The sequence below is a fragment of the Phaethon lepturus genome, unplaced genomic scaffold (assembly GCF_000687285.1).
Source record: "Phaethon lepturus isolate BGI_N335 unplaced genomic scaffold, ASM68728v1 scaffold295, whole genome shotgun sequence".
Taxonomy (NCBI): Eukaryota; Metazoa; Chordata; class Aves; order Phaethontiformes; family Phaethontidae; genus Phaethon; species Phaethon lepturus.
In genome coordinates, this window is record NW_010542407.1 from 1 (window position 1) to 16062 (window position 16062).

Genomic DNA, 16062 nt, shown 5'->3' on the forward strand with positions numbered 1-16062 from the left:
GGCCAGCGCACAGGGCCTGGGGTCAGCCAGGAGTGCTGCTTTACGCTGGGTGGGCTGCGGCGCTTTTCATGTGCGGCCGGGCAGGAAATCAATTCGCTGTTCTTTTGGATCACAGAATCACAGAATGGTAGGGGTTGGAAGGGACCTCTGAAGATCACCTGGTCCAACCGCCCTGCCAAGGCAGAATCACCCAGGGCAGGTTGCACAGGAACGTGTCCAGTTGGGGTTTGAAGGTCTCCAGAGGAGACTTCTCAACCTCTCTGGGCAGCCTGTGCCAGTGCTCCATCACCCTCCGTTTACGCTTCAGCAAAGAAGTTTTTCCTCATGTTGAGGTGGAACTTCCTGTGCTGCAGTTCATGCCCATTGCCCTTCGTCCTATTGCTGGGCACTACCCAAAAGAGACTGGCTCCACCCTCCTGACATACCCTTCAGATATTTACAGACATTGATAAGGTCCCCTCTCAGCCTTTTCTTCTCCAGACTAAACAGCCCCAGGTCTCTCAGCCTTTCCTCATACAAGAGATGTTCCAGTCCCTTAATCATCCTTGTAGCCCTCCTTTGGACTTGCTCCCAAAATTCCCTGTCTCTCTTGAATTGGGGAGCGCAGAACTGGACACAATACTCCAGATGAGGCCTCACTAGCACAGAGTAGAGGGGGAGGAAAACGTCTCTCGACCTGCTGGTCACACTCTTCTTAATGCACCCTGGGATACCATTGGCCTACTTGGCCACCAGGGCACATTGCTGTCCCACTGGTGAAGTAGTGTTTACACGGTGCTGCTGTTCTCTCACAGGTATTCTGTATACGTATGCTCTATGTGCTAACTGCGTTTTCTTCCTATGTCAGCTGTGCAGAGTGTCACAAAGAAGTAATCTATGTCATATTGATTGTGAACAATTATTGAAAGAGTAAGATGGAAGAAAAAGAGAAGAAGAAGCATCGTGCAAAGCATAGTGGGCCAAAGGCAGAGAAGAAAAGGAAACGTTATCTCAATGACCTAGGAATAGGAGATGAGGAGAATGCAAGGAAGAGAAACCCCAAAGCCTTTACGGTCCAGTCTGCTGTGCGGATGGCCAGAACTTTCCATAGGTAAGAAATGGGAATCGCTTATAGAGCTCACAAAGTTCACTGGATGACTAGGAGTTGACTGGGGTTTCTTTCTTACTTTGTGTAGAAATATACATAGTGTAATTTTCGCTGGCATGCGCACATAGCTTTCATCTTTCATCAGGTCATGTTGTAGTTTATGCATGTGTCAGCAGTATGTTACGTGGTACAGCTGTGTTAGTCTTAATGAAGAAAAATATGTATAGCTCCTTGGACTTGGTGGGAGTTCCACATACATATTAGTATCTGGGCTTTTGGTGAACTTTTGTGTTTGAGTTTTTGCAAATACTGAAGACTTTCAAAGAATAAATGTTAGTGGTTTTTAAGTACTTGTATTTATTTATTACAAATTTCTTCTCAGAACTCAGGATTTGAAGACTAAAAAACATCACATTCCTGTGGTTGACCGTACTCCTTTGGAGCCACCTCCTGTGGTGGTGGTTGTAGTTGGCCCTCCCAAGGTTGGGAAGAGCACCTTAATAAAATGTCTCATTAAGAACTTCACAAGGCAAAAACTGGTTGAAATCCGGGGTCCTGTTACAATTGTTTCAGGTGAGAACAAAGATATAAGAAACAGAAATGCTTATTTTGTACTCCTTATTTGTCTTGTTCTCATAATTCTTGGGTTATTTTTAAGAAATCATTTGGATGTGTTATCAAGCATACTTAATAAGAGTAAAATAATAGTGATATTTAGGCTTTTGGGGGACTTGTCCCTCTAAACTTATTTTCCACCCTGCTGGGATCCCAATTCGGTGTGTCAGTTTTTTTTTTTTTCTTCTCTCCTTTCTGGCTTTTTTCCCAGTTTCTTCCATCCCCCAAACTTTTCCCAAGTTTTCCTTTTCCACTGTGTTCTGTTTTCCCTTTCAAATTGTTTTTCTCTGGCTTCATCCTAACCTCTACACACGTTTCCCATTCTTTCAGGTTCCCTGTCCTATAATCCTGTCTTTTTGTCCCTTTCTTTCTTAAGCCAAGAATTAATTTGCCTAGCCCTAGCCATTTCCAGTTGCATTTCTCCACCTCACCGCCTGGTCAGTTCCTTTTTCTTTTTGTTATGTTTTCAGTCCCAGTTTCCTTTTGTCTTAGTGTGTTCCCTTCATACTTTTCCCTGAGTATTACCAGGGGCGATCATTGAGGTTCCAGGGGGAGCACAGCACAGCAGCTGAAGGAACCAATTTTTAAGGGAGATCTTGTTTGGATGCAGGCAAATGTATGTTTGGTTGCAGGTAGATTCTTCAGGGACTTTAATAAATCTTCTTTTTGCAAGAAATAATTGACAAATATGTGAAAGAAAAAGTGTAAAGGAAAATTCATGTGTTAAATTGGATTTCCTAATTGGTCTACTGGGTCTCAAAGGTTGAATTTTGTAATTGATAATCTGAAGAAAAAAAACATGATACCTGTTTTCTGTAGTTGCTTAAAGTGGTTATTCCTGATTCCTGTTGTCTAAAGTTCAGTTAGCTAACTCAAATTAGTCAAGCCAGTTTAACAGTGGGTACTTCTTTCTCATTCGAATGCATGTTATGAAATCTTTTGATATGTAAATCTACTTTTAAAAGGCTAGAATGGAGTGTATTTTTCCTAATATCAAAAGAACAAAAATAAGTCGTAAAATAAAATCCACAGTACTAACTCTGGGACACTAAAGATAAAATAAGCAGAGATTTTTTTTTTTTTCCCAAAGTAAAAAAATAATATTTTTTGCTATTAGCTTTGTTTTTGGAAGAGACCAAACAACGCCTTTGAAAACATATAGTCAACCTGATAATTTTAAACCACAAAGTTAAAATTTAGCAGAATTATAAACACTTGAAAACAGACACTTCTACAGTGGTGCATGTTGGACTATCTATATGCTAGACAAAAATTTTAGTCCCAGATACTCTTTAGGAACTTCAGGAATGTGACATGAAAACAGTGGACTAATTAGTTTGCTCCCTTTGTTTCAGTTTTTGATTATGAATTCTGTTTTCAGGTAAAAAACGCAGGCTAACTATTATTGAATGTGGATGTGACATTAACACAATGATTGACCTGGCTAAAGTTGCTGATTTGGTAAGTTAACTATGGCATGTGATTTTTGCTATACTTTATATTGAAAATACTACTTTTGACTGGACTGCACCCATGTCTGATTTCTCTACCCATTGCTATTGAAGGCAAAACTGTCTTTGGTTTCAGAGAGAACAGGACTAAGCTTGACAATAAACCTAATATTCTGGAACAACCCCTTGAATTTATCCTGGGGCTGGCAGAAAATCAACTGTCTGTGTGGTAATGGGGAGCATGTGGAAGAAGGGAAATGCAACTGAACTTTGTTGCTAATGCAACTGGTAAACTTCTAATGGAAGACCTTATAACAAGCCAAGGTGATAAAGTGACTTTTTATTGAGGGATTTGGTCAAACCATGTGAAATCTGAAAATGTTTTTTAGTCAAGAAGTTTTCAAGCAATGTATAAGGTAGAAATATGTGTTAATTTACTAGCTGGTTGTATTGCATGTACTCTGATGTCTCCATCTTTGAAGATTGCTGTGTAGTAAGGAGATTGATGTCAGAGGAGTATGGTCGTTGTTGTAATTTACTTGTAACTTTTGGTTCAGTGGATTTCGTCAACTGATCTTGGGGTCCCAATGCACGATCCACTTGTCTCTTTAGAATTCTACTTTACACGTGGATTTGGAGTATATTGCTCCCAGCTGATTAGGGTTTGGGATCCTTACCCAACTATTAGCTATCTATATATCTTGAGTACATGCGTGTGCGCTAATCTACTTGTGTGTTTTCTACTTGAGGAAGGGAAATACAAACATTTTCTGTTAGCAGATGATACAGCTGTTTGAGATTCTGCATGCACATGGTGATCCTGAGAATCTGTTTGGTTGTATTGCTAGGAGGCTGAGACTACATAATCGCTTGCAGATCGCTGTCATCACTTCCCATGAGTTTTCAGCTCTTAATTGCAGAGGCCCTAATATGGCTTTGCTTCCATTGTTGTGTGACTGTTGGGTACTGTTTGCCAGGGTCATTGTGTTTTAGTGATGCATAACAGTAATTGCAATGTGTGAAGTAAGTTTGTCTCATTTTACCAAAAGACTTGGCCTTAGAGGCATTAGTGCATCCAAGACACAGATATAAAAATTTTATTAATTTTCTCCGATATTCCTGCAAATACTGGAAGATACTCAATTTTGCGTCTTTCAAACCCACCAAGTAAACACGTCTTCAGACCTTATTGCGATATTGTATGTTATTGCATTCATAGAGCAGCCTTATTTTTCTATAGTTTTCTCAGAGACAATGAGCAAATCAAATCGGTATAAAGGAGACTTGATTGACTGGAAGAAGAGATTTGATTTCCTAAGCCCCACTAGCTTCTAAAGCAGCTAAGATCCATGCTTTAATTAAAAAGCCAAAGTTGATTTTCAGGTTATATGAAAATAAAGAACAAAACTTTTTGCAAGGTTTTGGTTCCCAAGAAGCTTATGACTTTAGAGGTGTGGTCTTTGAAATTAGCTCATGTGGGCACCGTGGTATTGTTATACTGAAATGCTGATGTTGTTTTTTCAGGTTTTAATGCTTATTGATGCCAGCTTTGGATTTGAGATGGAAACATTTGAATTCCTGAACATTTGTCAGGTACATGGCTTTCCCAAAATTATGGGAGTTCTTACCCACCTGGATACATTCAAGAACAACAAACAGTTAAAGAAGACTAAAAAGAAGTTAAAGCACAGATTCTGGACTGAAGTGTATCCGGTATGACATTCGACATTCATTTTTCCATATATTTTGCATTGTGGAAGCCAAGTTAAAAGTGGGGCAATACTTAAGTATTTATTATGTTCTTACATCTTTTAATTAATGCTATAAATGGATAATGCTGATGTATCAGATTATGTAATCTTTCTTCTATTTGCTAAAATACTGTGTAATTATCCTCTATTCCAGTGTGACTAGCTACTAAACATGTGATGCTACTTAAAATGGTCTGTTATGCAGGTGCTATGCAAGGAGGGTCATCTTGTAGGTCTGAGAGACAAATGAATCTTTGTACGAGGTTTTTCTGGATGTGCATTGTTTTCCCCTAAGATTTAAGGGGCAATTTTCGTGTTGAAGTAAACTAGTTAGTTTGATCTTTTGGAACCAATTGTAACCTGCAATTTCCAATTATGATTTACAAATTAGAAGTGCATTACCTTTTTTTTTAGTTTTGTAGGTGTTAAATTTGTGTTTAATGTGTTGATGTCTTTTTAATATGTTTAGGGTGCTAAGCTGTTTTATCTGTCTGGGATGGTTCACGGAGAGTATCAAAAGCAGGAAATTCACAATTTGGGGCGTTTTATTTCAGTTATGAAATTTCGACCTCTTACTTGGCAAACGTCTCACCCGTATGTTCTTGCAGACAGGTGTGTGCTTTTTTCTCTGTTCTTCAATCTCAGGGTAGATAGCACCTTGCTGTTTAAAAAAACCTATAATATTAGAGCCAGTCAGCTCTATGTGTGAATGAATATTTAGCGTTACCGAGATGGCTTTGGGGAAGGGAAAGCATACTCTTCAGGTTTGGGCCAATAACTTTAGCCATTCAGTTTTCATTTGCATCAGATCATGTAGATAGGCCTTTGGTATATTGTAAATACTTTTGAAACACAGAAAAAAGAATCCTGCTTATTGATTATTATATTGAATTTCTGTGGAAAAGAAACAGCATTCCAGCAATTTAACAAGAGCCGGTGAATTAGTCCTCTGAGTTCCCTGGAAGATCCCTTGTGCTCCATCTCCACATATAGCTTTGGGGAGAACATGAAAGTAATCTTGATGGTGGCTGTGCCTACCTGAGAAATTACCTCAGCTTTCATGTTTTATTGCCAGAGTGCTTACAGTTATGACTAAACTGCCACAAGAATCCAAGGTGCTTAGAACAAGTCTCTTCCAAAACTTGAATTCTTTAGAAAAAATTGTCAGAGAAGCAAATAAGTGTCATGCAAAGTCCTGCAAAATACACAAAGCAAGGAGAGGGAAAATGAGAAAAAACATTCTGTAGTCTTTCAGTAAGATTGTATTAGGTTGCTATAACTGTTACAATTATTTTGGTTGTTGGGTCAAAGCAAAAGCTTAAGCTGATCTGCAGCCAGAATGTGTCCCCCAACCTCCTCCTCGGCTGTGTGTTTTTTGTTGCCTCCTTTGTGCCATGGTAGAAAGGAGATCTGGAAGGAGTTTCCTTCTCATTTGCCTGAAAACGGCCAGTCTTTCCTGTGGTAGTTTTTGTGTTGCTCACTGCCATTATTAGGGAAGAGAAGGTATTATGATGGCTGCAGGGAGCGTGTCTTTCAGCTGTCTTAGGGTGGTCATTCTGTTTTCCCTCTAATGGCAAAACTGATTTGAGGAGGGTTGTGTGTGGAAGGCATATAAACAGTAATTAAAATGTGCTAAGATACATGTGCAGTACATGTTTAGTGAAATGTCAATAAGGCTTCTGGAAATACATTGTTGAACAGGATTATAAAAGTTTTAAACCACAATTTTAAAATACGCTTGAAAGATCTTTTTTCCATGGATGTTTTTCGTATGATCATTTTATTTTTTATTATTAGAGTCTGCAGAGCATGCAGTGGCTCTTAAATTACCATTTTAAAAGATTCACTATTAGGACTGCTGGATATTCTAGCCTCTTTTTTTGAATGTTGTGTAGAATGGAAGAGTTGACAAACCCAGAGGATGTTCGAATCAATCCCAAATGTGACAGGAAGATATCACTTTATGGATACTTGAGAGGAGCACACCTGAAAAACAAAAGTCAAATTCATATGCCAGGTAATTTATCAGATTCTTAAAACTGTTTTTGTACTGATCTATGAATAACAATATAGCTGTTGCTATTTTTATTGTGGATTGATTTGTATCTTTAAATAGTGTACATTGCAAAATAGATTTTTCACCTTTCTAAATACATGTTATGCTTTTGGAAATTATTTTTCATAATACACATTTTTGTAAAAATAGATCCTTGTAAACTGTTTTGCTTTAAGTTGTACAGATCTGTTGCAGTGTTAAACACAATATTGGCAGTGTCTGAAGTTTTTCAAAGGTGTTTAGCTTTAAAAGGTGTTTGAAGCGCAAAACATACCAGGCCTAATAGTGAAAAGCAAATTTGGCTTATGTAAAATTTCTTATATTTGTTGAATGAATTTAGTATTAATTTTTAAATTAATGATTTAAAAGCTTAAATTCAGAAATACTTCGATAATAAATTTACAGACCTAGTCAGAAAAGTGAATTGTTAGTTTTCTCATTTAAATCAAGCAAACAAATCCGAAGCTTGCAGTACTCTGGTGAACTTACCTATGCTTCTCTAAGTTCTAAGTAAGGTAGAAGAATTGGATGTTCGATACAGAGCTCAATGTTAATGAATCACTGAATGCTACAATGTTTGTTTGTTTTTTTTAATGTCTTCATGGTGGATTGTACAAATTTCAGGATCAAAACTTTGTGAAAATCTTTTTGCTTCCCTCGTCTGTCACCCCAGGTGTAGGAGACTTTACTGTGAGTGATGTGAGTTTCCTACCAGACCCCTGTGCTCTACCTGAACAGCAGAAGAAGCGTTCTTTAAATGAGAAAGAGAAACTAGTCTATGCCCCTCTTTCAGGAGTTGGGGGCATTGTATATGATAAAGATGCTGTTTATATTGACCTTGGTGGAAGCCATGCTCATGAAAAAGAAGAGGTAAGGGAATGCTGTTGGTGATTTGAATTCTCATGAAAAATGTAGTTTTTATCCCTAGTGTCAAACTAAGTGTTTAAAAATAAGATTTTTTTTAAATAGTCAATCCTTATATGTCCATAGTGGGTAATTGCTTTTTCTCCTCTGGTGATTTCGGAGGGGGGTATTTTTGTTATCTCTGTGTAAAATACTGTGCAAAACATTTGAAGGATCAGTTAATAGTAAGTACCTAAAGTTAGTTTCATAACCTTTCCAAACATTGACTTAAGATTTATAAAAACTCCTGGTACTGAGATATTATCACTCTTATTTTGCATGGCAAGGTGATTGTGGGAGAACACTTAACAGCATTTGACTGGTCAAGGGGAGAGGTGGAAAACATTCACATACAAACAGATTGAATTGAGCTATTTTCCCCTGTATTGTGCTAAATGTTAAATATGTTTGGGTCTGTGATAATGTGTGCTTGCTGATATTTACTGTAGGTTGCATACTGTGAAGGAGGCCCTCTTTAATTTTTCTTGGGTTAATACTATATGCATTCTAGAAATGTGAAGAGGGAAAGGGAGACCTTGCTACTCTGAGAAATGTTTATTTAAAATGCTTTGGATTTTTTTCTTGCATATGCATATTTCTACTGTTTTAGGCAGATTAATGACTGTGTTTAGCTGCTCATTAGACATTTGTTTATTCATTTTAATTGAAAAGTAAAAAATCTTGCCTTTCCAGGAGGAAGTGAGACCAAATCACGAACTAGTTCAGAGCCTCATCTCCACACATTCAGCCATTGATGTTAAGATGGCATCAAGCAAGGTCTCTCTCTTCATGGACTCTAGACCCTTAGGTTCAGAAGATGTAGGACAAGAGTAAGTTTTGAATGCGGAGCAGTGTTTGAGCATGAATGAATCTCTGATTTCAGGCTTTAATTTAGGACAAATTCTCAATAGCACACAGTTAGTAGAATGGCTTATTGTCCAATTCTTCCTCTTCTGAGACTACGCATTTGCCACATGTGTATTTTGAGATAGGAATAATTGATATTAGAAAAGTTTTGCAAGTAGTATAGTCCTGCCTTCCAGGAATTCCTAGCTCATATAGCCTGAAGTGACATATTTCTGTTTCTCTTCAGAGTTTTGGAGAATGGCAGTCATAATCTTCAGTAAAATTCATTGTATAACCTATTTTCATTCCATGGGAAATGAAGACATTTCTTGGAACTATTTTATGGCTACAACATAGAGTGTATTATTGAATTAAGAGGTGTTCCATACATAAAGAACTCCATTGCCTTTTTAATGTTCTCCATAACCTCGCTCTCTTTTTAAAAAAAGAAAAAATTGGAAACATTTTGAAATATTAACATGAAGCTTCATTGTTTCCTTAAAATTTTCTTGTACTTCACCATCTTACCCTAAATGTGGTCGTTGGGAAAACAGGTTTGTGATGCCAAAAGAAGAGAGACAGATTGATTTGAAGACTGGAAGAGTACGTCGGAAGGCATTATTTGAAGAAGAGGAGAAAGAAAACGATGATGCAGTAAGCGATGAGGAAGACGACCAAGAGGAAGAAGCAGCAATATCTGAGGATGGAAGTGATGGCGATGATGAAGATGATGCTGAAGAAGAAAGTGACAGGGAGCTGTTAGGGGAAGAGATGGCTCTTGGGCGAGCCAAACGCCTGAAAACAGAGGTGGCTAAAGAAGAAGCTGTGAATGAACTGCCAGCATTTGCAGACAGTGATGATGATCTTGAGATGAGTTCTGAAGACGAAGAAGCAAGATCTGCCCCTGAAGAGAACGAGATGGAGGAAGAGGAGGAGGAGGAGGAGCAAAAGACTTATGAAAATGACAGCTCTGATAGTGAATTTGAGGCTGCAAGCAAAAGAGTAGCTGAATCTAAGCAGTATGACATAAATAGCGAAGATACAGAAATGAGATCACAAATCTCAGATCACAGTCTGAAAAGAAAAGCAGTGCTTACTACAGATTCAGGAAACTGCACAGCAGAAGAGGCATCGGAGTCTGAAGTTGAAAACTCTTCTCCTGATGAGGGTGATGATGAAGGAACACATGATGAATTAGAAGTTGAAGAGCCAAATGGGAAGGAATTTCAGCACACTCAAGCAAAGAAAGCTGGTAGTATTAGACAGACTAAGCTTAGAGCTGTAGAAGCTGAAGCTTCAGAAGATGATGATGTGGAGAATCTACTGAGAGACGAAGAGGAGTATGAAGAAAAAATAGATTTTTCTGCGGACACAACAGGTAGACTATAAATGTTAAGAATTTTTACTGTCCGTTTTTAGTTGGGTTCATTGTTAAAGGATATTATACTTATCAAATATTTTATAATGTTGCCCCTCCAATATATATACAGTTGTTATGTAGCAAACTTCAGGTTAGGAAACCTGGGATTATCTGGTATTAAACCTTTGATTTGCAATGTAGTATGCGGGTCTTGGGCTTCCTTCCTCTAAAATGGAGGTAATTCATTTAATAAACTTCACTGATTCTGCATACCTTTCTCTTTAATATTTATGGCTGTGTGTGTAAAACAAATTATGATGCTCTATTACATTTGGAAAGACTAAAACACTCTTGAGAGAACGTGACTAAAATGTATTAACTACTCACTGAGCACTGGAACAGGTTGCCCAGAGAAGTTGTGGAATCTCCATCCTTGGAGATACTCAAAAGCTGTCTGGATGTGGTGCTGGGCGATCTGCTCTAGGTGACCCTGCTTGAGCAGTGGGGCTGGACAAGATAACCTCCAGAAGTCCCTTCCACCCTCACCCATTCTGCAAGTCTGTGAAGGAGACATGTATCATCATCAAAATAATAAAATCTGTTGTTATTGCTAATAATACCTTAAAATTTTGTCCTAAAATTAGGACTCATCTGAAAAAAATCAGTGACATAATTTGTTAGCCACAATTTATGTTTCTGTGTATATATGGAGTGTGAAAAAAAGAAACTGGCTTGTGGCTACAGTTCTTAAGCCTGTTGTGGTCATGTCCTTATTTAAATTATTTGTGTAGCTCCTAATTCTTGTTCTTTTTTGGAGGTAGAAAACAATTTTTTTCCCCTTTTTCAGGTGCACTTAAGTGGAAAGAGGACCTTACACAGAAGGCAGCTCAGGCCTTTCTAAGACAGCAACGTTCAACCCCCAATCTTCGTAAACTCATATATGGAAGAGGTACAAATCTGTTTGGAAACTTGACCTGTCTTTAATATATGGTAGCTTTTTACGTGTTAGCAAGTTTGCAAGTCTGAATCTTTGAGCACTCTCTTCTGGTGGGAAGCTTGAGGAGAGTTAATTGACTTTTTAATTGCTGATACTAATTTTCACTAATAATTATAATAAAGGCACTTTTTACTTTTTCAGTAAAAAGCATTTTAAGCTCATTTTCCAGACTACTCTATTGTTACTCATGTTTTCCAATACAGGTATTTCCCCCTGCAACATTTAAAATTTGGTTATTTATATAATTATCTGGTAGATACTATGCAAATCCAGTGTGGTAATTGATGTGTTTCATAAAGAGATGTTGTTTGTTGGCTGTTTTCCAGAATTTCTGTCTCACAGTGACTGAGAGTGGAATATTCTCTTAGACGTGACTTAGTATTATCATCTGTGTAATAAGGGTGTTTGTCAAGAAAATAAAAAAGCCAGCTGGCTTAAACAGAAGAGAAAATCGCTACTTATGTAATTTGTCCTGTTTAATTCACAACTTTTCCAGCAATTTTCTGAGTGTACAAACCTCATCATGCAGAACTTCTGTAGAACACAATGAGAATTTTGCTTTTGTAAACCTTCCACAGTGCAGGAGCGGGAAGGTTTGCTGACAGAGTCTCAAGTCCGATATTCTTGGTGTACAGGCTAGCTTAATGCCTTTTCTATTCACAGGTCATTTTAGTGTTGTTTCTACTTACGATGTTGAATGGACATCCCGTGTTTACTTATTGGGCAATATTTTTCCAGATGATTCCAGTTACACAAATAGAACCAGGTTGTTCAAAGAAATTTGAACTATGTGGAATTCGTGAAAGGAATTACATGTTTCCATATGGAATAACTACAACTGAAGTTCACAATGTATAGTATCTCCCTGGTTGCTGCTCACCTTATTTGGTCCTTGTGAGGGTATTAATTTAACTGGATCAATGTACCTTTTTCTTCAGTCTTTTGTACTGAAAACTAGTTTGCATCTTTTTTTCCTCAAACTACTGCAGGTATTGTGAAACACGAGGGAGGTTGTTAATGAATGTAATCCATGTACTATGGGGGAAATAATCACAGCTTGTATGTTACATTTAGCTGTTGAGGATGAGGACCATGAGGTTGAGGATGCAGGTGATGAACTTGGAGGTTTATTTCGTGTCAGCCGTCCAGACAAAGCATCCAAACAGAAGGCTAATGCCCTTGACTGCTCCAAATTTCTGATAGAAAAGCCACAAGACTGGGATTTAGAAGAGGTAATACCATTGGATAATGGCTTCTGCATATACTATACTGATTATGTCCTAGCTGTGTGTCATAAAGTACTACTGAGTTGTCACTGAAACAGACCTATGGGAGCTATGGCCTGAGTGTCATATATTCTGCTACTTGCTGTCATGAGAAGTATTTACTAGCTAACAGATTTCAAGGTCTATTCTTACAGAAATGGAAAGTTAGAGTAAGTCAACCTAATGCTTGGCTCTCCTGAATATTTCATGGATCATAGTTTGCTATTTATTTACTGAAAAGTAAAAAGCAGGAGAATCATGAGTGGAAAATATGATGTAAGGTAGAGACCTTGTTAGTGTAAAGACCTTCGGCCAAGAGTTGAGTTGGTTTCACGTTCCTGCTTTTACTGAGGCATTGTGTAGTTGTGGTAATGAAGCCTTGATGTGGAGCTGTGCGTGAGAGTATCAGATTATCTCTGAGGTGGTATCTATGATGGAGGAGTGGGAAACATATTGGAGAATGTTTTCTGTTAATGACAAGCTGTAACTGTACACGGCAATGACACTTATTTTGCAGGTTATGAGCAGTATTCGAGACTGCTTTGTTACTGGAAAGTGGGAAGATGATAAAGACGCAGCAAAGCTGTTGGAGGAAGATGGTATGTGTAAGACTTCTAAAAATGATTAATGTATACAGTATTTTTAGGAAAAGTAAGACTTTGTAGTTACATATGTAGGATGTTTTGCGTTAGTGATATACTTGCAAAAACACTTGGCCGTGTCAACTTTGATTTACGTACCCGAGTTTAGCTATTCATCCCCTATGTATGGTTTATTCTTTTGGGCAGTGTTGGTGGAAATATGCAGAAGTTCTTTTGTAATGGGAAAGCAAACTGGTCATTCACATTTGGCTGAAAAGTGAGATCTATCTTCAGATGTTTTGGAGGTGGTGGTTTGTTGTTTCTTTTTAGTTAGGAAATATTTAGACAATTTTAATCCTATGGATTAAATCTTATCTTATATGCAAAATGTGGTTTCACAGGGTTCTATTAAGCATTTGTTTTTAACTTTAAAATGTCTATATTTAATTTTTTTTTTTTTAATTAAAGATAGGAGCTCAATTGCTCTGCTGGTGTTTTGTCTCGTTAGAGTGCTAACTAGTGTGCTGTGTGGTCCTTTGGAATGATCTAAACTTTATTTACTTTTTTGAAATCATAAAATCAAAGGTATTGAAAGGAAAAAGGAGGAACTACTGGAGTTCAGCTGAGAATTTTCAGCTCAAACTAGAGAGAGGGTGGAACAGACTTATAAAGCTGTTGATGGGAAGAAAAAATATTTGAGCTGAAACTAATCTACAAAGCAGTACTGAGAAATACACAATACTGAAAATATAAGAAATTGGATGGAACACTACAACAGAATGGTTAACTGTCAGATGTCTTGGGTGTTTATTGTTGCAGAAGAACTGTATGGAGATTTTGAAGATCTTGAAACTGGTGTTGTGCACAAAGGAAAGCCTGCAGCTGAAGGAGATGAGGTCTGACCTGTATTTTTATGTTCTTTAGCAGCATAACATGTGTATGAGTTTTTGATCAAGGGGTAGGTGTCCTACGTAATAAATTTAGTTTTCATGAATCAGTAGGAAAGAAATCAATGGGAACAAGGAAGAAAAGGTTTATGTATTACGGACTTTGGAACCTGTAAATACCTAGAATGGCATGGTTTTAGTCTCAAACTGAATTGTTGTTTAAAGTTAATTATGTAGGAGAAGTCACCTCACTTATTTAACAGTAGGTGTCAGGCTTAATCAAGAGCTGGAGGATCTGGAGGCATGAGAGAAGTGTTTGAAACCAAATGTGATAACTGTGTGTACTATGTCATTTCATCTGATGCAGAAGATTATTGAGCTCTGTTTAAGCACAACAAATAGTGCAAGCTGACACAGTTTCCTAGTCATTCCTCATATCTGCATAAAAGAGGCTGGTGGAGGCAGTTTTGTGCTGTGACTTGGATACCTTCCAAGAACAGAGCTGTAGCTGTCTGTGACAATACAGATTGAAAAATAATTTTTTTTTGTACTGAGCAACTTGATGGCTTTGCATTTCATTATAAAATTGAGGGTAATGGCATCCTTTTTGTAGTTTTCAAATAGTCTATGAACAAACTTCCTCCTCTCTGGCCTCTGGAGTGCTGCCTTCCAGCACAGTATTACTTAATGCTATGAAAATTTTTTTCCCTCTTTTACTATGTGTGCTTATTTTAGCTGTAGAATAACAGATAGGTCAAATATAGGGTCTGTTCCCTGACTTTAAAATAAATATTAAGTCAAGAAGTTTTCTCAGTGAAAAGGGATATGGTTAGATCATTAAATGTTTTGCTCATTGCTGAAGGTATGTCTTCTTATATTAATAACTTGCTGCTTTCTGTCTAAAATGGAAATATTTGAAATTGAAATATTTTTAAAGTGTCTAATAATTTGCATTATGACAAAATATTAATTAATAATTTCTATTAAACTGTTAGAATGGGTTGTTTTCAATGAACTGTTTTACATGTTTCGTAAATTACTGTTGATTAGTCTGGAAGTGAAGAGGAGGAGGAAGATGGAAAAATGTCCAAAACAGAACCAGAGGAGGAGGAAAAGAAAAAGCAGCGCATGGACAAGAAACGGAAACTGAAAGAAATGTTTGATGCAGAGTATGATGAAGGGGATGCCACGTACTTTGATGATCTTAAAGAAGAAATGCATAAACAAGCACAGGTACAAGCTGTTAACTTGGCAATTTATCTGGCTGTATGTCTTCAAAAATGCCCCAAAGAGTTTGCCCAAAGGCTTTTTCCTGGAGACATATGTGACATTCAGGAGCTACTTCAGAAAGTACACACAAAGAAACGCATGCTGGCGATTTTTTTTTTTAAATTTTTTTATGGTTGAAGTTTTTGATTCTATTAGCTGGAAAGAAAAACAAGCCGAACAACTGGAAGCTTAATTTAAATTGACCATATTCTAAATCACTGAATAAGTCAGGATGTGTAATCTAAACTTTATCTACTTAAAAGTTTTTAACAGTTATCCATTTGTGCCTTAATGGTGGAACTAACATGACAGATCTCAGAGAAAAAAAAAAACAACCCAAAACCCAACCACCAAAAAAGAAAAACAAAACATGAGAGAGAAGGCTCCCCTCCAGGAAGAGGAGTGGGGCGGCAGGGGGAAAGCATCCTTTTATTTGTAGGAAGGAGAAATCTTTCTCTTAGTAATTGGTCTCAAATATTTTCCTGGTATTATTTTTAGTACGTTTTCTTGCAACATTATTAACAGATAAGTAAGTTCTGTGTGTCAGTCTTTGTCATCAAACTGTAAGTTATTTTGAGGAAAAAATAATTGATGACCATCGCTCTGTACGTGTGGTAGGAGTCTTTGGGGTAACTGTATCCAGAATTGGTGGTGTTGATTTTGTTCGAGGCCTTGTTTTTTTAGATTAAATCTTGTAAGCTTAAAAGTAGTTTCTGTCTTTGGCTGACTTGGAAGAACATTGCCTTATATTGCTAATAACATCACTGTCTTCCATTCTGACAAAATCTTGCCCTAAATAGTCATTAAATTAATCATTACCTTCTTGCATTAGCCTCTGTCATGAGCTCTGGTATGCTGATGTGCTTGCTAAGAGCACTTAAAGCGTAAAGAAGCACACTCCAGTAAAAGAATACAAGACAATTTACAACTGTTTCACTTGGGGTCTGTTACGGAAATGGGTATCGTCAATATTCCTACTGCAGGACGGAAGAGC

General features: G+C 37.4%; 1 protein-coding gene across 1 annotated transcript in view; it reads left to right on the forward strand.

Annotated features, from left to right (window-relative positions):
- Window positions 1-914: 914 nt before the first annotated feature.
- The window catches only part of BMS1 (BMS1 ribosome biogenesis factor), a 22619-nt gene continuing 7471 nt past the window's right edge, over window positions 915-16062 (forward strand). The window contains exons 1-14 of the mRNA XM_010287993.1: window positions 915-1090; window positions 1470-1660; window positions 3084-3163; window positions 4678-4866; window positions 5374-5516; window positions 6800-6921; window positions 7634-7813; window positions 8549-8693; window positions 9264-10087; window positions 10917-11018; window positions 12141-12298; window positions 12849-12930; window positions 13732-13808; window positions 14850-15032. Coding sequence (XP_010286295.1) covers window positions 915-1090; window positions 1470-1660; window positions 3084-3163; window positions 4678-4866; window positions 5374-5516; window positions 6800-6921; window positions 7634-7813; window positions 8549-8693; window positions 9264-10087; window positions 10917-11018; window positions 12141-12298; window positions 12849-12930; window positions 13732-13808; window positions 14850-15032 — 2652 coding nt within the window. The remainder of the gene's footprint in view (window positions 1091-1469; window positions 1661-3083; window positions 3164-4677; window positions 4867-5373; window positions 5517-6799; window positions 6922-7633; window positions 7814-8548; window positions 8694-9263; window positions 10088-10916; window positions 11019-12140; window positions 12299-12848; window positions 12931-13731; window positions 13809-14849; window positions 15033-16062) is intronic.